We start from the raw sequence: 25,731 nt of genomic DNA on the forward strand, positions 1-25,731 counted from the left end.
TATTTCTAGTTTGCCAGCATTGCCACAATTTTCACTCTACATACTTCATTTTTGGATCAAAAGATAGCAAATGTTGTGCTGGTCGTAGACAGTCGTCTATGGAATCCAACAGACGTACACATTTGTTCAGAGCCCCACGAGAGCGAGACAAAGTCCAACTCTCGCCCCATAGAGACCAATGCAAATCTGGTGACAAATTTCTCAGGGAAAGCAGAAGGTACACGTTTTTGGAAACTGCCAGTAGAGTCGTATTTCTGACGGCACAGACATATAAAGGATATCTATGGTTTCGGCAGAGTCTTGAGTCTCGGAAAATATCCTTATTTTTTGGATTGGATGTATAGTTTTGCTTCTAGGTTAACTTGTTTGAGGTGTGGATTCTAGGTACATCTATGTTATTCTCTCTGCCCTCAGCGTGTTAGCAATCATAGCTGCACCATCACCGTGGCAACCAGACAGACACGCTCCACTAAGTCGCTTACACAGGTGATTGGTATTAGCTGATTAGTGGAGTCACCAGATGTAGATATTCAGTCAACAAGAGCACAACAACACAACTACTACCCCTACTGATACTACTAGTGCTGCTACTTCTACAGCACCTGCTGCTATATCTTATGCCACTACAACTACTAATTCTGCAGATGCTGCTAGTAGCTAACTGTTGACGAACGTTACAGACTAGCTAGCTATACATTTACATTTAGTCATTTCAGCAGATGCTCTTATCCAGAGCGACTTACAGTAAGTACAGGGACATTCCCCCGAGGCAAGTAGGGTGAAGTGCCTTGCCCAAGGACACAACGTCATCTGGCACGGCCGGGAATCGAACTGGCAACCTTCTGATTACAAGGAGATATAGCTGATTACAAGCCCGCTTCCCTAACCGCTCAGCCACCTGACTCCTATACAAGTTATAAAGCTGACTGCATTAATGTTACACATAGCAATTTGTAGCCGGTAGACTTCAAAGCTGAATATTCATAACTAATCCCGCTGATTGCGTCCATTTATATCCCTCCAGGCTTTTGTAGGCTTTCAAAGATTCTCCAGAGTAGGACGAATGAAAGTTGATAGAGAGTTGTAAATATCTGGATACAGAAGGTCAGGGAAGCCTTCCGTTTCACTCGTAAAGGTCGTAAAAATAACTCCGGGAGCATTATATGATTAAACACTAATGTTTAATCAATCAAGTTTTGCTTTATATCTGCCTATGTCTTTTGAATTAAAGTGCGCTGTGAACTCGGACAGGTTGAAATCCGTTCTAGCGCCGTTCATTTTTGCCACTACTCTCCTGCCAAAATGGCGACGTAAACAGTCAAGTCACGTGACGTCCGTAAACAGTCAAGTCACGTGACGTCCGGAGCTCTATAGCCCATTGTATGTTCATTTGCTAAGTGACATTTCAGCAAGACGTATGTGTGCTATCTGGGAAGAGAGCACTTCTGAACACAGCACTTCAGTGAAGGCCAGTGTTAAAAGCCAGAAGCTACAAGCTGCAAAAAGCCCAGCAGAAACCGAACTGATGGATGCAGTGAAACAGTTGAGAGAGGGAGTGGCTGAGCTGAGAAAAAATGTTCAGTACTCAGCAATACCATCTCACCAGTTCCAAAGCAGAGGGAAGAGGGCATGCAGAGGATGACCGGGGAGAAGATGAACAGTGTGACCACTGCTTCAAATGCGGCCTGCGTGGACACTTCTCAAAAGGATGCAGAGGCCAAAGGAACACAAGAGGTAACACTGATTCAGCTAATATCAAAGGACAGACCGTAGAATATACCTCCCCTGCCACTACAGAACTACAGGGCGGGTCACCCAACACTCCGACTATTCTCAGAGAAAGCCTTTTCCAATTAGAAGAGGGACTGCGAGCAGAAAGGTGTTCCCCAGGTGGAAGATTGGGAGGGTCTGCTTATGTTAGCCATATCTCCCCTCGACATCATTCACAGCTGCTGCGTCTTATTGGAAAGAGGTGCATGGTGAGTTGCTACCTAGATGGAGTGAAGACCCAAGCCGTATGAGACACGGGATCGCAAGTGTGCCTCATCAATGACACCTGGAGGAAGAAGTGCCTCCCAAAGGTGAAGGTACAGAGCACTGAAGAGCTCCTTGGCCCTGGTTCTCTTGTGGGGAAAGCCATCAAACCAGACCGACATCCCTTTACTTTCTTCAAGTGTGCAACACTTGCTCCATATTTCTCATGTTTGTTGTCAGTGCCGAGTGGCTCTGCCTTGCATCACCTGTTTGTCAGCTCTCCCTTACATCAGGGGAAGCCACACTTTAGTGGTGCGAGAGGGAGGTGAACTTGCCCTGCAGCCAAGATCTGAGATCAGTTACGTTGTTGTCTCACCCGTCTCTGACTATCAGCGATGTGAAGCCTAATCTGACCTGAGACCAGCGCCACCGGTGTAAGCCCCTCGAACCAATAGCGATGGAGAGGTTACGAATAATTGAGAAAGCAACGACAACCAAGCTCAGGCCCTGCCTACCTAACAACCCCCTCTCCTCCTCCTCACCACCCACACCAACCGTCCAATCCCAGAACATCCCTCTCTGGCGTCACCCTCCTCTATTTTGCCACACCGTCCAATCACATCCCTGCGGTGTGACCACCTAAAAGGGGGGCGGCCATCTCAGCAGACCGGCTCCTCCAATCAGATCGTCCGTCCTATGGCAGCTCTCTGCTGGTCCCAGGTGAGCGTCTATAAGTAGCGCGGGCCCCTGTGAGACGGCTGTGTGGAGAAGGGGACCGCTTTAGGAACGCACGCTCTCTCAGGAGGAAACACACGCCTTCTACGAGAACCAGAGAGACTGGCGGTGACAACCGGAGTGGACTGAGGAGAGAGGCAGTGTGTGGGGTACGACTCCCCTCAGGTAAGAGCCTTTAGGGTCCTTCTGATCTTCCTTCAGACACGCCTGTGGTGTCCAGGTCCAAGACAGGTTTCATGTTGGGTTGATATGGACGTAGTGTAGTCTTCCTGTGTTCGGATCGTGGGGTGTGAGGTGTTAGGTTGTCTTTGTGCCAAGAGCTTGTGAACAAGCAAGTGATATTATTTTGGGATTCATTTGTAACACTATTTTGTTAAACTATTGATTTCTGTCTCCCTCCCTCTCCTCTCTCTCTGAGTAGGTTCCGAATGTCCAGTGTGGTGTAGCTGGGGGGATGACTCCCCGCTAGCCAGCGGGGAGTGTTGACTGCCCAGTAAAGTAAATAAAAACACATCTCTGTCTCTCCCTCTCTCTCCTCCTGAACCCATCTTCCAGGATGAGTTATTCCAACGTGACGGCGGTCGACCCGTCTCTGAACTCCACGACCCTGGATACTTCAGGAGTCCGACCCCTCTGGTACCAGCTGGACATATGTGAGCCCTCCCCGTACGCGTTTGTGTTCTACTACAGCGTCAAGGTGAGGCCCTCAGCCCGTCCGTCTGGACATCTGCCCACACTCAAGCTAATCTCATGTTTTTAATGCATTTTACTCCAGGAGGGTGGAGGGGAGGGTGGAGGGATGGATGAATGGTTGAACAGATGGATGCATGGATGTATGCATGGATGGAAAACATAATCCCCCCCTCCCCAGGTGTGCATCTGCATGGACCGCTACGTCGCCGTGGTCCACCCCATCCTCTACACCGGCATCCGCAACAACAAGATCCGCGCTGCCGTCTCCGTGGCGGCGTGGTCCCTCATCCTGGCGTACGGCCTCGCCAAGAGCATCCTGGGAGTGATGAGCGTCAACGAGATCTTCAGCGGCCTCATCCTCTTCAGCTTCGCCCTCATGATCTTCTGCAACATCTCCGTCGTCTGGGCGCTGAGGCGCTCCGTGGCGGGCAAGGAGGTCATGCACCCCGTGAAGAAGAAAGCCTTGAAGATGGTGCTGACCCTCCTGAGCATCATCATCTTCAACTACCTCCCTCCCGTGGCCCTCATCCCCTTCTACTCCTACTTCACCGTGGCCCAGTTCCGCTGCCAGGTAGCCACTAGCGTGTTTTCCATCATGGACCTGGACCTACGTGACCGAGATGGACCGGCCGGCCTGGATGGGGGAGGGGGGGTGCTGCGGGCTGTTCGCCCCCGTCAAGAAGCCCCAGGAGGTGAAGGTGTGATGGGGGGGTGGGGGGTTGGGTGGAGGTGGAGGGGAAAGAGATGGGATGACTGAGGTAAGGAGGGGGTGGAGAGAGAAAGTAAGAGAGAGAGAGAGAAAGTAAGAGAGAGAGAGAGAAAGTAAAAGAGAGAGAGAGAAAGTAAAAGAGAGACTGGTTGTGCAAACACATTGTTCGCAGTCGTCCCATCTCTCTGCAGCATATTAGCTAATGCATGGGGAAACGTTTTGAATATAGCCACACTAAATAACCACTTAACTTCTCATTAAGGACACCTCTTAATTAAACCCCAGAGGGACCAATCAGAGGCTGGCTAGAGCCTCGTTAGGAGCCAATTAAGGGCAGCACGGAGCCTCGTTAAGGAGAACAGATGGGCTCAATACAATGCCGTTGATAATAACACGGTTGAACTAGTATAGAAAACCACTATAACCAGGATGACGGTGATGTTTAGGTAGCAAGTTATGACTCTGGAGTAGTCTACATAAAGGCATATAATAGTAGATTAATGGCAGCCTTTCTTGGAAACAGTGGAATTTAGAGTAACTACAAAGCTATTTGGATCTTTCATTGTATTTGTTTATTTTTCAATGTTCTGTCCATCTTGATTGGAGACAACCAACACAGTACAGTTCAGTGGTGTTAGTCTGGTAAAGCTATTATATATTGTGTACGTAATGTATCGTAATGATTGTCTTTGTATGTGCATTGTGATAATAAAAATAAAATACCAAATCAGTAATGAATGACAAAAAACAAAATTATTTAATAAATTTAACTTGGAAAAAAATATAACCATATATATCGGGTGAGGAACTTGTCTTAATTGGAATAATTTCGGCGCTTCCAGAAGCTTCAGTCCACGCTTACGGAATCCTCACACCAACCGCCACAGTAGTTCAAGCTGTCTCTCAAGCCTGCGTGATTCTAACCTGTAGCTCCTTCAGGCTCTCCGAGCTGGCCTCAGGCCCATCCTCAGAGCTCACGTACCCAGGATAGACGGGGTAGAACCGGGGTGGAGGCAGGCTGGCGATGGGGCCCGCCTCTTCTCCTGCTGGAGGTGCTATCAGCGGGATCAACTTGGCGTGGGCATAGTCAATCTCAAACCCCTCGAAGATCAGCCCCACCCCCCACGCCCCCAACCCCTCCTCCAGGAGCAGAGACACCTTCCGGGTTGCCAGAACGAGCTCCGTGTAATCCCCCTCTTCGAGTCGGAGTATGTCGGAGGTCAGAGGTCGGCGGGGGACGATCACGGTGAGCCCGGGGGAGTTGGGGAAGGGCGTGAGGAACGCCACGTGGCCCCGGTCCTCCCACACCCTCCACTGCTGCTCCTCGCCACGCACGATCCTGGAGAAGAGGCCGGCGTGCCGAGGGTCTTCCCCCAGGAAGGTGAGGGCCGGCGGGGCGTCGGAAGCCTTCTGACTCCGGTGAAAGGAACCCCTGGGAGCCTCGACGACACAGAGAAAAAAATCACGGAGGCAATTGCTTACATCAATAGCAAGATCAGAGAGGATCCCTGTCCAGGATCAGCAAAAAAGGAGAATCTAAATCCAGAGAGACTGATCAACATGATCCACTGCCTGAACGAGCTGAACGATGACACGCTACAGAGGGAAGTGCTCGCTAAAGGACGTTGGAATGAACTGACTGCCCCACAGTGCTCTGTCCTGGCCTACACATTGACCGTTTCCAGTCAACCGTGTGACGTCTTTGACTTGAAGGCCCACAACGCATCCCCAGGGCCACTCGAGACTAATGCCACTCCTAAATCGGTACAAAACTGTCCTGTGAGTAGAACCACCTGACATCTTACCATGTTTGTTTTTTCATTAAACTTTTATGATAAATCATGAGTACCATATCATTAATGAACCAGGTCTGTACTTGTATCGTACTTGGTGGTAATGGCCATTGGCAATGTATTTGGATTGGTTAGCAAGAGGCGATGTGTCAGGCGATGTGTTAAGAAACTCTGTTAATGTTTGCGTGTATATTGCTTAGGTTGGACTGGCCTCACGGGGGCTGTGTGTACGACTGCAGCTTCAGTCCTGAAGTCTGCTAACTCAAGGCTGAAGGAGTTGGATCTCAGCTCCAACCGCCTAGGAGACTGTGGAGTGCAGCGCCTGTGCGTACAGCTAGGGGGCGCCAGCTGCAGCGTACGAACGCTCAGGTGAATCCTGGTTTGAGAGGTCTTGGTGCTCAGTCAGCATGCCTGTTCCCCCCCAGCATGGCTTTGTGATTGTAACCTGTTGTTGTTGTTGTTGATATGAGGTGTAGCAGAAGCAACAACTCGTTTTTGTTTAACTTCCATCCCCTTTTGATTTTTTTGTTGTTCTTTTTCTCTCTCCCACGCTCGCTCTTCTTTCTCTCTCTCTTTCTCTCTCTCCGTCTCCCTTTAAGTATGTGCCATGTCGTTAAATGTTGGTGTATTTTGTATCTATGTTATCTACGCGTTTATGTGAGGCTCTGTAGAAACTGGAAACAAATTTCCTTAAAAACAGGACAATAAAGTCTCTTTCAACGGCTCTTTTTCTCTCCACCCCCTCTCTCCCTCATCCTCTCTCTCTTTCTCTCTCTTTCTCTCCAGGTTGGGAGAATGTGACCTGACAGAGGCCTGTTGTGCAGAGCTTGCCCAAGCCCTGTGTTCTTCCTGGTCTGATATGACGTATCTGGATCTCATGCATAACAAGATATGAGACCCTGGCGTCAAAATACTGTGTGAAGCTCTGGGAGACCCACTCTGCAAACTGCAAAAACTAGGGTTAGTGCCAAGGCCATTATTTGATGGAGAAATCCAAGTTCTGATTACAAATACCACGTTTTGTTTAGTACAATTCCAGACCAATTGCAGTGTTGCAAAGCTTCACTTCAACACATTTCAGCAGTTTGCCCACTGTTAGATTTACATTTAGTCATTTAGCAGGCGCTCTTATCCAGAGCAACTTACAGTAAGTACAGGGACATTCCCCTGAGGCAAGTAGGGTGAAGTGCCTTGCCAAAGGACACAATGTCATTTGCACTTGACTTCCCTACAGGCAGTCTGGTTGTGATGAGACAAAGAATGGTTGTGGCTTCCTGGTGTGTGCTTTGCGTTTAAACCCCGGACACCTGGAGGAACTGGACCTGGGCCACGATGACCCTGATGACCCTGGTATCAGACTAGAGAAGCTCATGTAAATACCATCTCTTTCTCTCTTCATTGCTTCATCCCTGTTTCTTTCTCTCCCTGTGTCTACCTATTTCTCTGCTCTGGAGAGATGCTCACACCAGCGCGAGCACGTGTGAGCAAAGCTATATAGTTTTTTTGTCTAACGGAAAATAATCAGTTGGAATGTTCAAAATCACATGTGCGACGCTACGCTGTGGGGCCCGCTTTCTAACGATCACATATGTGCAACGCTACTCCTTAACGGGTTAAAAACGGCCGTGTACAGACGTCAAAACGTGTACAGACGTTAAAAACGGCCGTTAACTTAGACGTATTGGCACAATCGGCCTTCGCTATCGGCAAGACGTAAAACTGCACGAAAAAGAACGTTCTGGGGGGATTCTTTTGCATCTTGAGTTATGTTAACGAGTCTGTGGAACATATCTGTAGTACTGTTTTCTTTGAAATGGGCTTTGAGAATCGTCTTCAAATGCACCAGTGTCAAATTACTTTCAGCTTCCAGCATATCATGTAAACTGAGGCTGGTGTAGCAGCTTTTCTGCAGCTTCAACAATTTCTAAATCACTGTGGCCCTTACGTTTTCCAGAGTCTATATGGTGCAAGAGGTTAGTGTACGATAACTTATCTTTCTGCCCCAGTTCACCTATCTGGCCATTAATTCGAAACTCACGTCTGATAACCACTTCAGGGGCTCTGGGGAATGGAAGCTCTGGTGGGCTAGGCGTCCTGTTAATTTTCTCCCGAAGCCGACTCAGTCCTCGAGCATTTTGGTCGACTTCTGGAAATTCAACTGCATTTCAGAATACTGTTTTTGTAGCCTTTGTAGCTCCTTGTCATTTTGTACATCCCTCTTTGATTTGGGCGCGGTATCTCTCAAGCGCTTAGCTGTAGCTAACAACTCTTGCACAAATCTCTCTACTACGTCATGTTCCTCCTCTTCAAAAGCTGTATCCACTGTCTCATTAATTGCTCCGATCAACGTGTGCCTCCTCTCCTTATCTGGTGAAACTTTGGCTTGGATACACACCTCTTTTAGCTGTTCAATCTTTAGCCGACACAGTAGCTCCGTTAGCTGATCCTGTAGCTGCTCCAGTTCCATTTTGCGTGTTCCAAAGTGTCTTCTTTTCTTTCGTCAGACGTCTTTTTGCATCACGTTGAGTCCCTGTTCGGGCGCCAATTTTGTTGCACACTTGAAGAAAGTAAAACTCTCAACAGTGTGCTGGGAAATGTTGCCTTCATTTATTCACACTTTACACGTATAACAGCTCAGTTCACAAGCAACGACTGCTTCCTTTCGCTCTCTCTCGACAACTGTGTCTAGGTTAGCTTTGTCTCTTCCTAACCGTCATGAAACTGCATTATCCCTGGTATTGCAGCGCCATCTAGAGGCCAAAACATGCAACAGCATCTTGCCATACAAGCTCCGCCACACAAGATCTTACTAATTGCATTCAACGAGTCTCTGCAGGTTGGGATGTACGTTCGGCGAGGCGGGGAGAGGTTCCGCTGGGACGTGGAGCTCTCGGTCGGCAAACATACAACAGGCAATCAGAACGACATCTCTGCTGCGGTCATGTCGTTGTGTAATGCCGGGTAGGTCATAAGGTTGTGGGGTGGGGGGGTGGTGGGGTTAGTTTACTCAACACACCTGTTATCATGTGTAAGACTGCACAGTATAAGACACAGAAAGCAATGAAAGGTAAAGTGCTTTTATTTTGTTTGTTGCACAAGGTCATTATTTTGTAAGTACACATGGTAAACAAATATATGTATAAGAAGATGCACTCAATCATGTCACGAATTACATGTATGTATTGATCTGATTATTTAGCACTTTTGAAAGATTGTCAAATGACAGTCAGGACTCAGGGATTATGAACAGTATGTGTGTGTGTGTGCAGAATAGGACAACAGCAGGGGAGGCCTTGTGGGTTGCTGGACTGAAGCTTCTGGAAGTGCCGAAATTATTCCAAGTAAGACAAGTTCCTCACCCGATATATATAGACAAGTTTATATTTTTTTCAAGTTCAATTTGGATAAGAGCGTCTGCTAAATGACTAAATGTCAATTTGTTAAATAATTTGATGTTTTTTGTAATTTATTACTTGTATGAAATCTCAGCTGATTTGGTATTTTATTTTTATTATCACAATGCACATACAAAGACAATCATTACGATACATTACGTACACAATATATAATATCTTTACCAGACTAACACCACTGAAATGTACTGTGTTAGCCTCTTAAGACTCCCGTTAAATGTGCCTGAAAACGCCTATACAGCATACCCAAAGTAAATTGAAAGCTGTTCTTGAACCATTTGGAGTACATGCATGACTGTGGTCTCTTTTGAAAGGTGACACTCTGAAGTTATTTCCCCTGTTGTCAGGACCCTACTGGTGTTGAGTAATAGAAGCTTGAACACAAGGAAAGTGAAAGTTTCTATTTCCGGCTAGATTTTGTTTTGAAAACAGAGGCCTGAAGAGGCCTAGAGGTGGTAGGTCAAAAGTCAAACATAATACCACAATATATTCATATTTGAAACATGTTTTTATAAGAGTACATCCAGGCGTTTTCTAAAAGGGCCTTTTGGAGACTACAAAATTACCCTTTGTAACCAAGGTCAAATACTTAGGATAAAAAGGTATTATTTTTCATAATTGTTATCTCTAATGTAAGGTGGTACTTAGAACTATCATATATTATAGCTAAATCCCCCATTAGTATTGCTGAAACACAAAAACTGAAGCATGAACACATTGGAGTGCTGATTTGACGCACAAAGAACACTGCTTCTGTCATGCATGTTGCGCCAGGGACTTTTATTTTGAAGGCTCCACAGATACCTATCATGTTGGGTATTAACGTTTGCAGCATTTCCTTAGTTACAAGGCTAACAAGCTAATTTCAGAGCCAGTCAAAGCCAGTTTGAGAAATTTGTTTAGAAGGAGTGTGTGTGTGTGTGTGTGTGTGTGTGTGGGGGGGGGGGGGGGGGCAGGGAGGGGGCAGGACGCACAGACCTAGTTGGCTTTAGAGGGCTGTCACCAGGGCATGGAAGCTCCTATTGGGTCAAACAAGGTGTCAATCGAAAGGGCAGAGTGTAGCGGCCATCTTGACACTCTCCAATTGTAAATATTCGAATCACATCTCTTTCAATGAGCGATAGTGTGTGAGAGAGTGTAAAAATTGAATTGGCGAAGGCAGAATGAAGCAACAACATTGTGGCTATGTGTGGATATAATTCATTGTTTTGGACGAACTACTCAACATTTTTAGATAGATTGGACCTTTGGGAATAATGTAACCAGTCCATGTTTGTTGGGATCCTTTGCATACCTGGACCACACTGAACCTTTTAGGGTGAGTAGAGTTGTTTGCTTTTGCTTTGTTTAGATATTGGTGACCGGACAAAGACGTTGACTTAACTTGCTGTTGCGACTTGATCTTGAAATGGATTACAGCACTGCAAGCATGAAAATCGTAAAAGCTTTCCAATGATGTATGACGTGTAGCAGTCTAAAAAAATATATATTTTTATTGAGTGCGCAGTAACTTGGGCCGGGGGGGGGGGCTAGGTACTGGCACGCAGGCGTTTCAGGACCGGCAACAGGTTTTAATTGTCTCCAATCAAGATGGACAGAACATTGAAAAATAAACGAACACATCCAAATAAAAAAGATCCAAATCGCTCTGTAGTTACTCTAAATTCCACTGTTTCCAAGAAAGGCTGCCATTAATCTACTATTATATGCCTTAATGTAGACTCCTCCTGAGTCATAACTTGCTACCTAAACATCACCGTCATCCTGGTTATAGTGGTTTTCTATACTAGTTTAACCGTGTTATTATCAACAGCATTGAATTGAGCCCATCTGTTCTCTCCTTAACGAGGCTCCGTGCTGCCCTTAATTGGCTCCTAACGAGGCTCTAGCCAGCCTCTGATTGGTCCCTCTGGGGTTTAATTAAGAGGTGTCCTTAACCCTTATGCTGGGGACACACCACAGGATAATCGGCCGATTTCGCCCCTAAAGCCAATCCTCGGTAATGTCCCGATTATCTTGATGGTTCTGCAGATTATTTTATCAGATTTTCCCCTGGTGTGAGGTGTGTTAAGAGTGACCGAATCTGCTCGGAAGGACGTCAGAGGTGCCCCGATCGCTAATTTTACGATCAGAAATCCTGATGTGTGGGGGGAACCCCAAGGACAAACCCCGAGATTATCACGTGAAAGAAACAATATCCAATCAGAAAGCAAGCTGAGAGAAGACGGAAGCATAACAAACGCAGTCATAGCGCAGCACAAAGTTAAATCAAAGAACTTATATTGAGTCTTTGGTTAAATAGTTTTGGACAGCAGAGATGGAGGATCAGCTCGTTGATTTGTGGCAACAGCAAACCCTTTTCTTTTTTTCCATGAATTTTCTGTGAAAATCATTCCAAACACTATCATCGCAATTTCTTCCTGCATATCGTCCGCCATGCTTATTCTGAAGTCTCAAGAGATTTTGCAGATTTCCTGTGTTCACAGTTGGGACACTGGTTGAAAATCAGTTTGTGTGTGGTGTGCTGTCTTTGTCACATCATGGCACACCACACACTGTAGGAGCAAAACGGTTAAATCTAGGATTTTTTGTCCTCATGTTTGTGGACTCTCACAGTTATAAAATCTTATAAGATAAAAAAAATATTTTTGTGTGTCCCCAGCATTAGACGTGTGAGTTCTAAATATTTCTGACGCTCCCACCAGAGTGAGTTATTTTTCCGAAACGGAAGCTAGCCAGCTTTAGTTAGCTTCCGTTACCTAGCAACCTAGCATAATACTCGTAGCAATGCAACTACCTGCTAGGGTTACTTGTTAGCTTCCTCATTGTACATTACAAAGCCATACTGTAGCGTTTGTCATATAGTTTTTGTCTATCGGAAAATAGTCAGTTGGAATGTTCGAAATCACACGTGCAACGCTACGCTGTGGGGCCCGCTTTCGAACTATCGCATATGTGCGACGCTACTCCTTAACGGGTTAATGAGGAGTTAAGTGGTTATTTAGTGCGGCTATATTGACGACTTTTGCAGAGGCGATTAGCTATTATGCTGCAGAGAGCTGGGACGACTGCGAACGACTGGTTCGCACAACCAGTCTCTCTTTTACCCTCTCTCTCTCTCTCTCTCTCTCTCTCTCTCTCTCTCTCTCTCTCTCTCTCTCTCTCTTACTTTCTCTCTCTCTTTTACTTTCTCTCTCCATCCCCTCCTTACCTCAGTCATCCCACCTCTTTACCCTCCACCCAACCCCCCCCCCCCCATCACGCCTTCACCTCCTGGGGCTTCTTGACGGGGGCGAACAGCCCGCAGCACCCCCCCTCCCCCATCCAGGCCGGCCGGTCCATCTTGGTCACGTAGAGCAGGGGCTCGATGCTGCTGCTCAGGTCCATGATGGAAAACACGCTAGTGGCTACCTGGCAGCGGAACTGGGCCATGGTGAAGTAGGAGTAGAAGGGCATGAGGGCCACGGGGGGGAGGTAGTTGAAGATGATGATGCTCAGCAGGGTCAGCACCATCTTCAGGGCTTTCTTCTTCACGGGGTGCATGACCTCCTTGCCCGCCACGGAGCGCCTCAGCGCCCAGACGACGGAGATGTTGCAGAAGATCATGAGGGCGAAGCTGAAGAGGATGAGGCCGCTGAAGATCTCGTTGACGCTCATCACTCCCAGGATGCTCTTGGTGAGGCCGTACGCCAGGATGAGGGACCACGCCACCACGGAGACGGCAGCGCGGATCTTGTTGTCGCGGATGCCGGTGAAGAGGACGGGGTGGACCACGGCGACGTAGCGGTCCATGCAGATGCACACCTGGAGAGAGGGGGGGGGGTGATGTCATCATGTGCTCTTTCATCCATGCATCCATCTGTTCAACCATCCGTCCCTCCCTCTACCCTCCCCTCCACCCTCCTGGAGTTCCTGCTCACCAGGAAGACAGGAGCGGTATCCTTGACCCCATAGGCGAAGTGCTGGAAGAACCACAAGCCGTCGTTTTGCAGGACCAACCGGTTGACCATGTCGATGGGGGTCATGAGGCAGAAGTAGGCGTCCAGGATGGCCAGGTTGATGATGAAGATGTCCGACGTGGACGAGTCGCTCTTCTTGCTGCGGGCGATCAGCCAGATGACCATCAAGTTCAAGGGCGTTCCGATCACCAGGTTGAAGACCTGAGGAGGGGGAAGGAGGAGGAGAAACTAGAGGAGGGATGTATGGACGGATCGTAAAATGCATTCAAAACATGAGATTGGCTGAGGCGTGGGCAGATGTCCAGACGGACGGGCAGACAGGCAGGCAGGCAGATAAGCAGACGGGCTGAGGGCCTCACCTTGACGCCAAAGTAGAACACAAATGCGTACGGGGCGGGCTCACATATGTCCAGAAAGTACCAGAGTGGCCGGATTCCTGAAGTATCCAGGGTCGTGGAGTTCAGAGACGGGTCGCCTGCCGTCACGTTGGAATAACTCATCCTGGAAGATGGGTTCAGGAGGAGAGAGAGGGAGAGACAGATATGTTTTTATTTATTTCACTGGGCAGTCAACACTCCCCGCTAGCCACCAGCTACACCACACTGGACATTTGGAACCAAGACACCCTAACACCTCACACCCCATGAGCCGAACACAGGAAGACTCTACACTACGTCCATATCAACCCAACATGAAACCCGTCTTGGACCTGGACACCACAGGCGTGTCTGAAGGAAGATCAGAGGGACCCTAAAGGCTCTTACCTGAGGGGAGTCATACCCCACACACTGCCTCTCTCCTCAGTCCACTCCGGTTGTCACCGCCAGTCTCTCTGGTTCCCGTAGAAGGCGTGTGTTTCCTCCTGAGAGAGAGCGTGCGTTCCTAAAGCGACCCTCTTCTCCACACAGCCGTCTCACAGGGGCCCGCGCTACTTATAGACGCACACCTGGAACCAGCAGCGAGCTGCCATAGGACAGACGATCTGATTGGAGGAGCCGGTCTGCTGAGCATCCATCCAAGATGGCCGCCCCCTTTGAGGTGGCCACAGCGCAGGGATGTGATTGGACGGCGTGGCCAAATAGAGGAGGGTGATGCCAGAGAGAGATGTTCTGGGATTGGACGGTTGGTGTGGGTGGTGAGGAGGAGGAGAGGGGGTTGTTAGGTAGGCAGGGCCTGAGCTTGGTTGTCGTTGCTTTCTCAATTATTCGTAACCTCTCCATCGCTATTGGTTTGAGGGGCTTACACCGGTGGCGCTGGTCTCAGGTCAGATTAGGCTTCACATCGCTGATAGTCAGAGACGGATGAGACAACGACGTAACTGATCTCAGATCTTGGCTGCAGGGCAAGTTCACCTCCCTCTCGCACCACTAAAGTGTGGCTTCCCCTGATGTAAGGGAGAGCTGACAAACAGGTGATGCAAGGCAGAGCCACTCGGCACTGACAACAAACATGAGAAATATGGAGCAAGCTCTTACTAATGCGTTCAGTTCTCTGCGGCGGTCCGTTCGGCGAGGCGGGAAGAGGTTCCGCTGGGACGTGGAGCTCTCGGTCGGCAAACATACAACAGGCAATCAGAACGACATCTCTGCTGCGGTCATGTCGTTGTGTAATGTTGCCGGGTAGGTCCCGTGAAATGGTCACAAGGTTGTGTTGGGGGGGGAGGTTACTCAACACACCTGGTTACTCAACACACCTGGTTACTCAACACACCTGGTTACTCAACACACCTGGTTACTCAACACACCTGGTATCATGTGTAAGACTGCACAGTATAGAAGACACAGAAAGCAATGAAAGGTAAAGTGCTTTTATTTTGTTTGTTGCACAAGGTACATGTCATTATTTTGTAAGTACACATGGTAAAAAAAATATGCATACATTTAGAAGATGCACTCAATAATGTATGTATTGATTTGATTATTTAGCACTTTTGAAAGATTGTGAAATGACAGTCAGGAGACTCAGGGATTATGAACAGTATGTGTGTGTGTGCAGAGTAGGACAACAGAAGGGGAGGCCTTGTGGGTTGCTAGGTTCCCCCCCTCACTCCCCCACCCCTCTAGAGCTGAATCTGTGTAGAGCACTTCCAGGGGGTCTACTTTGGCGGCTGGTGGAGGGATACAGTCGTGTTGGGGCCCACGTACAACCCAGGAAACAGCCGCTCTGTGGTGTCCACGCCCACAACGCTGTGCAGCGGCCTCGCAGTGTCCTTGACGACGTCGTAAAACGAGATGCGTCCCTTCTCGCTGTCGAGGAACACGCCCACCCTCCGCGAGGAGCCGCTCACGAACACTGGCTTCGACTGCTCCCCTTCCTGAATGAGTTGGTAGCTGTTTGCGTCGCACAACAAAGCCCAGGACCCTTTAGCCCCCAACACACAATCCTCACTCTCCCCCTCTCGCTGGATTCCCTGGCGTGTCATAGCCACTTGACACGCCTGACCTCTCCAGTCTACCTCCCAGTAGCACTGTCCGGTCAGACCCTCTCTGCACAAGACCTGAGGATAGGCAAACCTCCCCTGGGAGTGGCTGGACTCTCCGCCAATCCGCTCGTCACATGACACACTCAGGAGATCCGGGGAGAGAGAGAGCCCCAGGCACATGCTGGCGTCGTCGAATGAGAGAGGACAGGTGTCTGGAGAGAGGGAGGACAGGAGAGAGGGGAGGAGAGAGAGGTGAGGGGTTGTAAGATTAGAGTTATGTTAGAAATGGGGTCTCAAGTGTCAAGCAATTTGTGTCAAGCAAGAGTGTTTGATATGTTTAGTATTTTTCTGTATGTATTGCATGACTACACGGTAACATAGAAACGGCGAAACTCTTACACTTCAGGAGTGTCGCTCTTTTAGTTTCCCCGTTCTGGAGTCCGAGTCTGGTCGATAAACACAGACAGATAGTCACAAGGATGACCAGGAATGGACACATGAATGCACAGAAAGTGAATGAGAGCAAGAGAGAGAAAGAGAGATCAAATACACAGACAGAGATAGCGAGGCAGATGGAGCGAGAGACAGACAATGAAAAGGAAGGACAGAGATCAAATACAGAGACAGAGAAATAGCAAGACACAGAGGGAGAGAAAGAAACAGAGGGATGAAGCAATGAAGAGAGAAAGAGAAAAGAGCATGTAAGAGGATAAAGGAGAGAGAGATCAAGGAGGAGAAGTGGTATTTACATGAGCTTCTCTAGTCTGACACCAGGCTCCTCCAGCAGGGGGCCTCAGGGTCATCAGGGTCATCGTGGCCCAGGTCCAGTTCCTCCAGGTGTCCGGGGTTTAAACGCAACGCACACACCAGGAAGCCACAACCATTCTTTGTCACATCACAACCAGACAGCCTGTAGGGAAGTCAAGAAAATATACAACAGTGGGCAAACTGCTGAACAGTTTTGAAGTGAAGCTTTGCACTTTACTAAACAAAACGTGGTATTTGTAATCAGAACTTGGATTTCTCCATCAAATAATGGCCATGGCACTAACCCTAGTTTTTGCAGTTTGCAGAGTGGGTCTCCCAGAGCTTCACACAGTATTTTGACGCCAGGGTCTCGTATCTTGTTATGCATGAGATCCAGATACGTCATATCAGACCAGGAAGAACACAGGGCTTGGGCAAGCTCTGCACAACAGGCCTCTGTCAGGTCACATTCTCCCAACCTGGAGAGAAAGAGACAGAGAGAGAGAGAGAGAGACAGAGAGAGAGAGGGGAGAGAGAGAGAGAGAGAGAGAGAGAGAGAGAGAGAGAGAGAGAGAGAGAGAGAGAGAGAGAGAGAGAGAGAGAGAGAGAGAGAGAGAGAGAGAGAGAGAGGGAGAGAAAGAGGGGGACAGAGGATGAAAGAGAGAAGGGGGAGAGAGAGGGTGGAGAGAAAAAGAGCCGTTGAAAAAGACTCAGAGAGACTCAAACAGAGGTTTGTACAGAGCCTCACATAAACGCGTAGATTACATAGATACAAAATACACCAACATTTAACAACATGGCACATACTTAAAGGGAGATAGAGAGAGAGATAGAGAGAAAAGGGGACGGAAATTAAACGAAAACGAGTTGTTGCTTCTGCTACACCTCATATCAACAACAACAACAACAGGTTACAATCACAAAGCCATGCTGGGGGGGAACAGGCATGCTGACTGAGCACCAAGACCTCTCAAACCAGGATTCACCTGAGCGTTCGTACGCTGCAGCTGGCGCCCCCTAGCTGTACGCACAGGCGCTGCACTCCACAGTCTCCTAGGCGGTTGGAGCTGAGATCCAACTCCTTCAGCCTTGAGTTAGCAGACTTCAGGACTGAAGTTGCCGTCGCACACACAGCCCCCGTGAGGCCACAGCCCTCCATGCTGTCGGCGGAACACAGAAGAACACCGACAACACGTGGTTGTAGGTACAGGACACGTCACAGCATTAAACAGGATATTATGTATTTGATTCGGAATTCGAGGTATTACATGAGGTATGATTTTCGAATGTTAACAGAATAACAAAGGTTACGGACTAGATTTGTTTCATTCTAATGATGTGTTTTTTTCTTTCAACATTCGTAATCAACGTTTCAGGAACGAAATCTGTAACTTTAACATCGGCTTGTCGTTTGGGGCGAAAAAGAGGGGGTCTCTTTATTGTATCACAGGGGAGCCTACCTCAGACTCTGCAGTGAGCAGTGTGAAGACGCCAGCCCAAACAGCAGAACTTCTGCGCCCGAGTCCTGCAGGTCGTTACCACTGACGCTAAGTCTCTCCAGCTTAGTGTTGCTGGAGCCAAACACAGCAGCCAGACTCTCACAGGCCTCCCTGGACAGACGGCATCTCTCCAGCCTTCACAAGATACAGTCGGCCAAGTATTAAAAGAGTGTATGTAAAGAGTGTACCCAACATAGCAGGGCACAGTGATCTATAATAATAACACTGTAACAGGGGATTTGTTTTTGTTTTTTAGCAGTCTTAGAGGTTATATAAAATAAGCAAATTCAACAGTAAACCTTTAACAGCAGGGGAGAGTCTGTCTCACATACACATGCGCATACACACACACACACACACACACACACCCACCTTAGTGCCTGCAGCGCACAGCTCTCGTGTTTTAGGCCATCACAGAGCAGCCTCATTGCCGACTGCATTATCACTCAGGTCCAGTTCCCTGATGTTATTTACTGCCTTCAGAGCTGCACCCACAGCTTGAAACGTCTCCAGTCTTATTCTAGAGCAGTCCAACCTAAGCAATATACACGCAAATATTAACAGAGTTTCTTAACACATCGACTGACACATCGCCTCTTGCTGACCAATCCAAATACATTGCCAATGGCCATTACCACCAAGTACGATACAAGTCCAGACCTGCTTCATTAATGATATGTTACTCATGATTTATCATAAAAGTTTAATGAAAAAACAACCATGGTAAGATGTCAGGTGGTTCTACTCACAAGACAGTTTTGTACCGATTTATAAGTGGCATTAGTCTCGAGTGGCCCTCTGGGGATGAATTGTGGGCCTTCAAGTCAAAGACGTCACACGGTTGATTGGAAACTGTCAATGTGTAGGCCAGGGCAGAGCACTGTGGGGGGGTCAGTTCATTCCAACGTCCTTTAGCGAGCACTTCCCTCTGTAGCGTGTCGTCGTTCAGCTCGTTCAGGCAGTGGATCATGTTGATCAGTCTCTCTGGATTTAGATTCTCTTTTATTGTTGATCCTGGACGGGGATCCTCTCTGTTCTTCCTCTTGATGTAAGCGATTGTCTCCGTGATGTTTTTCTCTGTGTCGTCGAGGCTCCCTGGGTTTCCTTCCACCGGAGTCAGAAGGCTTCTCAGGTGAGCCTGGCAGCCCTTTTGGGAGATGCCCAGAAGGAAGCGGACAAAAAGGTCCAAGTATCCACGCTCGCTCGCCAAGGACAGGTCCAACGCAGTTTTGAGCAAGCCCGACAACGGTGTGAAGGCATTGCAACTCATTGGACGACATAAAGTTCCCCCAATCTTCTTGAACTTGATGGTCAGTACTACATGTTCTAGATATGAAACACTGGGAAAATAAACGTGATCTTCATCCTCAATTTCTTCCTTTTTCCCGAATGTCATTGGCAGGTCCCCAAACTGGGATAACTGAAAAGCTTTCCTCAGACTCTCCTCTGTCATAAGTAGATTCCTGTTGGTTTTCACAAACACACAGAAAACGTACAACGCTGCAAACAGTTCCTGGATGCTGAGATGTACGAAACAGTACATTTTCTCATCGTACAGACCGGAATCAACCTTGATGATTTCTGTGCACATTCCGGAGCACACGGAAGCCATTTCCACATCGACGCCGCAGTCCCTCATGTCGTCCTCACCGAACAGGATCTTCCCGCTCTCCAGGTGCTTGTAGGCGAGCTCTCCAAGCTTGAGGACGAGCGTTTGGTCGTCGTCTGACAGCTCCTTCCGGTTCCCCCTGCGCCCCCCCCCCCCATGTTGTACTTCTCATTCTTCACACTGGTCTGCACAAGGAGGAAGTGAATGTACATTTCGGTAATCGTTCTCGGAATCTCAGTCCGGGCCTCGCTGTTTCCCTTCTTCATCATCTCCCTCAGAACCCTGAGTGAGATCCAGCAGAAGATGGGTAGATGGCACATGATGTGCAGGGATCGACAGGACTTGATGTGGGTGATGATCCTGGTTGCCAGTTCTTGGTCTTCATGGACCGCCTTCCTGAAGTACTCGTCCTTCTGGGAATTGTCGAACCCTGTGATCTCTGTGAAACGGCCGACGAGGTCGTGTGGGATCTTGTCGGCGGCGGCAGGTCGTGAGGTTATCCAGATGCGAGCGTTGTGAAACAGGTGCCCCTTGATGAGGTTTGTCAGAAGTTGATCCACCGAAGAAACTTTGTCGAGTTTGCTCAACACCCCGTTGCTCGCAAAATCCAAAGGGAGTTTGCTCTCGTCCAGACCGTCAAAAATGAACAGAACTCTCTGGTCTTCAAATTCTATGCCCTTCACTTCCGGGTGAAAGATTAAGAGAAGCTCAAGCATACTTGCGTCATCTTTCATCAAATTCAGCTCTCTGAATGGAAGGATAAAGGTGAACTGTATGTCCTTATGGATTTTCCCCTCCAGCCAGTCGAGAACAAACTTTTGCACTGTAATTTTTTTGCCAACCCCGGCGAGTCCGGTCGTCAGAACTGTCTTGATCTTGCCCCCGTACCGGCAGTTGAAGATGTCGGCGCTGTTAACCACGACACCTCTGGAACCTGCCGTCATATTTGCTCGCTCGACCAACACCACCTCATGCTCGGTGGTGACCCCTTCGCTTCTGCCCTCGAGGACTTCGTCCCTTGTGCCCTTGTGTACGGCTACGTACTTTCTCTCCAGACGTTCTTTGTGTTCTCGTTGACTCTTCTCCCACGGTGCTTCCGATTTACTGACTGAAGACCACAGGGAAGGACGATGGTTTCAGAAAGAGGCACAGAAACATGGGAATAACTTTGGGCCATTTAAAGTAGGTGAATAGAGAACAGAGGCTTCTGTTATGTGCTGTACTGTACATACTGTCCATACTATCTCCACTGTCATACTATGTCTCTGTACGTCCTGTAAGTTATAGCCTAAGATTGGCTTTACTGTACATAAATTCTATGCTTTTACACTTGTACCTGTAATTCTCCACAATGACAATAAAGTTGAATCTCATCTAATCTAATCGATTATATATATATATATATATATATATATATATATATATATTATATAGCTCAGTGGCAAAGTACACATCAAGAGGTTGCAGGTTCGAATCCCCTGTGACTTTAAATAAAAACGTCTGCTAAATGAATACATTTGCACAGGAATGCATGTCAGGGTCTCACGGCATTCAGTGTAAGAGCCATAAGAAACAGAACTAAATTGACTTAACCCTTGTGCTGCCTTCGGCTCATTGTGACCCACCGTCGTGGTGCAAAAGGTGGGTCACAATGACCCGAAGGCAGCACAAGGTAACATTTCCTCAACAACATTATCTGCGTAGCCGATTTCCTATAAGGACAACTCAGTCAGACTTTGAAGCATAATCAATCAATGTTCATAATAATTGGACCTATGGACCTAAACACGACACAAAAGTCATATACACTTGCTTATCTTATCTATAAGTTTCGGTGAAGGCAAATTCTGTACACTTTTCCTTTATTTCCGTTATTTATCTTCTATTCTGTTATACTCTATTTTATTCTATTCTAAACAGACAACTCACCGTTCTTGCTCTTCTCGAGTGACTGGACTAGGTCGTTCCTACGCAGTTTCTTCATGATGTGTTGCATGACAACCAGGGATCCATCGCTTCCATACTTACAAATCAGGATATCCGTGGTGTCCGTCATATCCAACTCCGACTGGTCCCCTCGTACAGGTTCGAAACCATCTGGGATCTCATGGTTGAGCAGCTTTTTGAAACGTTTGAAAGACTCCGCTTCCAACTCTTCCAGGTGATTCAGGAGGAGCATCAGCATAGTAGTCGCCATGACGTTGTCACGGTTACTTTGTCCCGTGGCTTTTTTTGACCTGCAAGATAAAAGGCTCTTTATCTCAGGCCTACGTTTGCATATTCGTTTTAACAGTCCTATTAATACAAAACGATGTGCATATATCATAGACATCCCAACCTGCAGAGACTCATTTCAGGGACTCATTTCCCCCTCTCCCCCTGATACGCAGATTTTCTATACATGTGTGAGGTTGTCTCTTGCTGTGGTCAAGAGGTCACGGAGCAGGCCTTGGACAATACACATATAGATCAAGGAATGTGCTCTGGTCAACTTAGGTTCAGTGCAGGATGCAGAGAATAGTACAAGCAATGATTGATGACCGCATCACCTGTGTGTTGTTTCTTCTGTGCATCAAGTTGTGGAATGTGTACCGTTTAAGGAGATGTTGTGGTGGTAACTATATTTGTACAGTCCAGCCATATATATAAAGGACTTCTGAGAGACATGTTTTCTCACTCATGCCAACCACTCTGCCTGTCGTGGTGACGTGATCCGAGCAGCTCGACTTAATAAACAAAGTCAACTCTTTTCATTGTGGTGCTTTCCTTGGCCCATCAGACAGAAAATCATCTAACACCCCCCCAACAATATCCCCGATTTCCGGGAGATTGTATAGCATTTGCGGGCGTCAGGGAGCCACTATTGAAATGCGGGAGTCTCCCGGAAGTTCCGGGAGACTTGGGATGTCTGATATAAAGTACAGAAGAAGATCAAAGATCAGAAGTGCGTAGTTCCAGTAGCCTATTCCAGTGGTCAGAGTCTAGGAACGGTCTGATTCACTGGCCACTTACATGGCAAAGTGACCCCATCTCAGGTAGGCACGGTCGCTAACAAAATGGTTGATAGTTCTACTGGAAAAGGTTGAGCTCAAGGAGTGGACTTCGAACATATGTAGTGGATACGTATAACTTCGCAAAATACAGTAAATAAGCATTAGCCAATTAGCTATAAAATGTAGGCTGCATTAATCAATACAAATGTCATCCACTGAAACATTAGGCTTACCGTTTAGTCCTGCGTAAGACAGAGCGGGGCAATCACCGTTCGATGTCGGCATGCAAGTGAGCGCCGTACAGTATCTCCTTTACTGCCATTGGTTAACAGTAACGGACTTCGAGCCTTTATTTATAATTCAAAAGGTGTCAGCTGAAACCATAGACTGTATGGCTGAAACGTTCTGTATCTCTGGGGCCGGATACAGATGCTAGGTGGACTTCAACACATGATAAGAGTTAAAAGGCGGTAGATTGTGGAAGTTTATAGTCTCTCAAAATGTATTTTTTTTAATCAAGAATGAGAAGCTTTGCAGTTTGTATTTTTTTATTTTGATAAATGATCAATTTAATTAGGGATGCACCGATACCATTTTTTAAGGACCGAATCGAGTACCAATATTTTTTTCTGGTACTCGCCGATACGATACCTATACATGTATTAATATATATATATTATTTATTTTTTGGGTTATGTGGTAGCTTTCCAAGCACAACACAGTGAGACTAAATGAATGTAGGACAGCCTCTATATTATTAATCAAATTTAAAAAGTATGTAAACTTAAAGCACAAATTTCAATTTCCAATAACCTTCAAAGGGCATAATTACCAATGTCATAATAATATTTTTTGTCTTTTTTAACCTGCCTTTCAAAAAGTGCTGAACAAATATTACAGAACAAATGTTTATAACATAACACTGTGACCAATGTAAGTACAACCAAAAGTGTACAGTGAAATATACAGTGTGTTAAACTGTATGAAGTAGACAAGAGGCTTTCTCACACACAAATCAAACTTTATTTAAAAAAAATTGTATTCAAACAGCATCACACAAGTAGAAAAATATATTTTGAGAGTTAGAAAAATTGTATTACCTTAATCTATTATATTCAGCAACGATAAATTAGCTTAAGTAAATCTTGTAAACTTTAAAGGTTTTCAAGCTACCCTGTAAGGACAAACTGAATGGGCGGCTGCATTAAACTCACTTGATCAATCAATCAATTAAAATAACAGTATTTTCTTTTTCCAATGTACAATAAAAATGGTAGCAGTGTACACCAGAACAGTGTCCTCCAAAACATCATCAACATAAATATTTGTGCTTCTGCATGTGCTCTCAGGCCCACAACAACAGCAGAGGACTGGAGAAATACTCTATGAGTGCATCTGAGGGAATAAAATAATGCTAAATGACTAACATCAACCCTGAAGACACAGAATATATCTGAAAACTGATGACACACGTCTTCTGCAGTCTGAGTATCAGATGAGACTAATCCAAACATATCGGGGAAATATACTAAATACATAAATCAATCAATTAACAGATCAACTCATTGATTAATCTATCAATTAAGTTCATGACAAAAAATCACTGTTGTTACAGTCTAGAGTCAACAGTCAAACTGATAACTCTAACTAAACATGAACTAACAAAATAAACAGTTATTAACTTCACCAAAAATACTTTATCATAAAAACATCTATAAGATACAGAATCCAAGCATGATCTAAGCACATTAAACATTATGTTTCTAAATCAAGATAAGACAACACAATAAACTATTAAATTCAATGTATTTCAAGATCTCTGTCCACTAAAGCAAACAGGACTATTCTGACCTCCCCTAACAGGGACAACAGAAATGTGAGCTACAGTAAATAAAAAACGTAACTAAAGTTGGATTTTGCCTTAAACAGGACTTTTCCAGCACCAAATATTGTTACCATGACAGCAGGGTGGTGTGGAGGAGATGAGGGGGAAAAAAGAGGAAAAAAGACAATAATTAACAATATGAAGAAAAAAACAAACTGGAAAAACTGGAAACAACAAAATATTTAAGAAAATACTAATGTTTGTAAATCAGTAAAACACTCAAAAATACTAAATAAATATCCAAATATCATTAGCTAATAGATCATTTTATTTCGTTTTATTACTTTGTTTTAGTGATTGTTTTACTTTTTAGAAAAATCTAAATGTCAAGTTTTGACCATAAAGTCACTTGTGGACAACGTTGACTGAATCTGAGTACTTTTGGGGAGATATGGGGACATGTTTTCATGTCCCCGTTAGATTACAGTCCCCAGAAACCATCCTAACACGTTTTTGATTTTAAAGATTGTATGGTCATATTGTGTGTGTGTTCCTTTGTGTTCATGCAGTTTGAGCATATTTGAGTGATGTCAGCGCTTGGGTTTGGGGACGGTGCTGTGGAGAGCAGAGGGATCCTCGGTGGTCTGAACAGCGACTCTGAACACAGACAACAAGGAAAGTCAACACCGTTAGGTTCAACATTTAAAACAGAGTCAGACATACTGTGTTCTTCCTGTTGGAATACTGAATTTCCAGTCGGGATACATAATGTTATATCAATGCAATCCTGTTCCATGTGATGTAATGACATGATATGTTCACCGGGGGGCAGGACTGGGCCGGTTGAACTGCACAGCAGCGTACTGCACATCCTCTTCCTGGTTCTGGGGCTGCACTGATTGGATGGTGGAGTAGAGGGGGACGTCCTGGGTCTTGGAGCGAGAGTAGTCGACGCTGGCGTAGTGTACGTCATTCTGCTGGCCTGTGTGTGTGTCTGTGTGTGTGTCTGTGTGTGTGTGTGTCTGGACAGCAGGGACAGGGTTCAGGGCGATGGCTGAGACGTTGTCATACACAGGACCAGAGTCCCCCTGGAGGAGAGAGAGAGGAATCACAACAGAACTAGAGAGGGTACCATTTCTGGGGAAACCAAAACTGCAACACAGCTGCTGAACAAATGATGATCTTGCAGATGTAGTTAGCTATGTTTCCTGCAATCACTAAGTGGTCACTGCAAAAATGACTAGTAGGCTAATTGTCCAGCACCAATACATCTCCCCAACAGTAGGCATTGTTGCTTACATGCGCTGGTTTGTGACGTCAGTAGTACCTAGCTTGCTCGCTCCGATTTGCTACAAAAATG

General features: G+C 46.5%; 3 protein-coding genes and 1 long non-coding RNA gene across 4 annotated transcripts; 1 reads left to right on the forward strand and 3 right to left on the reverse strand.

Annotated features, from left to right (window-relative positions):
• The first annotated feature begins 3,536 nt into the window (after positions 1–3,536).
• On the forward strand, positions 3,537–4,420 carry LOC134023788 (G-protein coupled receptor 35-like). Its single transcript, XM_062466150.1, has 3 exons — positions 3,537–3,542; positions 3,581–4,100; positions 4,374–4,420. Exons 1-3 carry the CDS (start codon positions 3,537–3,539, stop codon positions 4,418–4,420), a joined length of 573 nt encoding a protein of 190 aa, XP_062322134.1.
• Positions 4,421–12,575: 8,155 nt separating this feature from the next.
• On the reverse strand, positions 12,576–13,749 carry LOC134023789 (G-protein coupled receptor 4-like; the record flags this gene model as incomplete). The annotated part of the gene is made up of 3 exons (XM_062466151.1): positions 12,576–13,121; positions 13,238–13,477; positions 13,636–13,749. Coding segments are annotated over 3 exons (900 nt in total), but the record flags the coding sequence as incomplete, so codon positions are not given.
• Positions 13,750–16,457: 2,708 nt separating this feature from the next.
• On the reverse strand, positions 16,458–21,750 carry LOC134023791 (NACHT, LRR and PYD domains-containing protein 3-like). Its single transcript, XM_062466152.1, is given in 6 exon segments — positions 16,458–16,608; positions 17,432–17,605; positions 17,906–18,079; positions 18,709–19,703; positions 19,706–20,661; positions 21,483–21,750. Coding segments are annotated over 6 exon segments (2,718 nt in total).
• Positions 21,751–24,454: 2,704 nt separating this feature from the next.
• Positions 24,455–25,712, reverse strand: LOC134024105 (uncharacterized). Its single transcript, XR_009930849.1, has 2 exons — positions 25,194–25,712; positions 24,455–25,028 (listed from the first exon to the last, which is right to left on the reverse strand). It is a non-coding gene; the product is annotated as an uncharacterized LOC134024105 (long non-coding RNA).
• Between the last annotated feature and the right edge of the window lie 19 nt (positions 25,713–25,731).

This window comes from Osmerus eperlanus, chromosome 7 (assembly GCF_963692335.1).
Source record: "Osmerus eperlanus chromosome 7, fOsmEpe2.1, whole genome shotgun sequence".
NCBI classification, from domain to species: Eukaryota; Metazoa; Chordata; class Actinopteri; order Osmeriformes; family Osmeridae; genus Osmerus; species Osmerus eperlanus.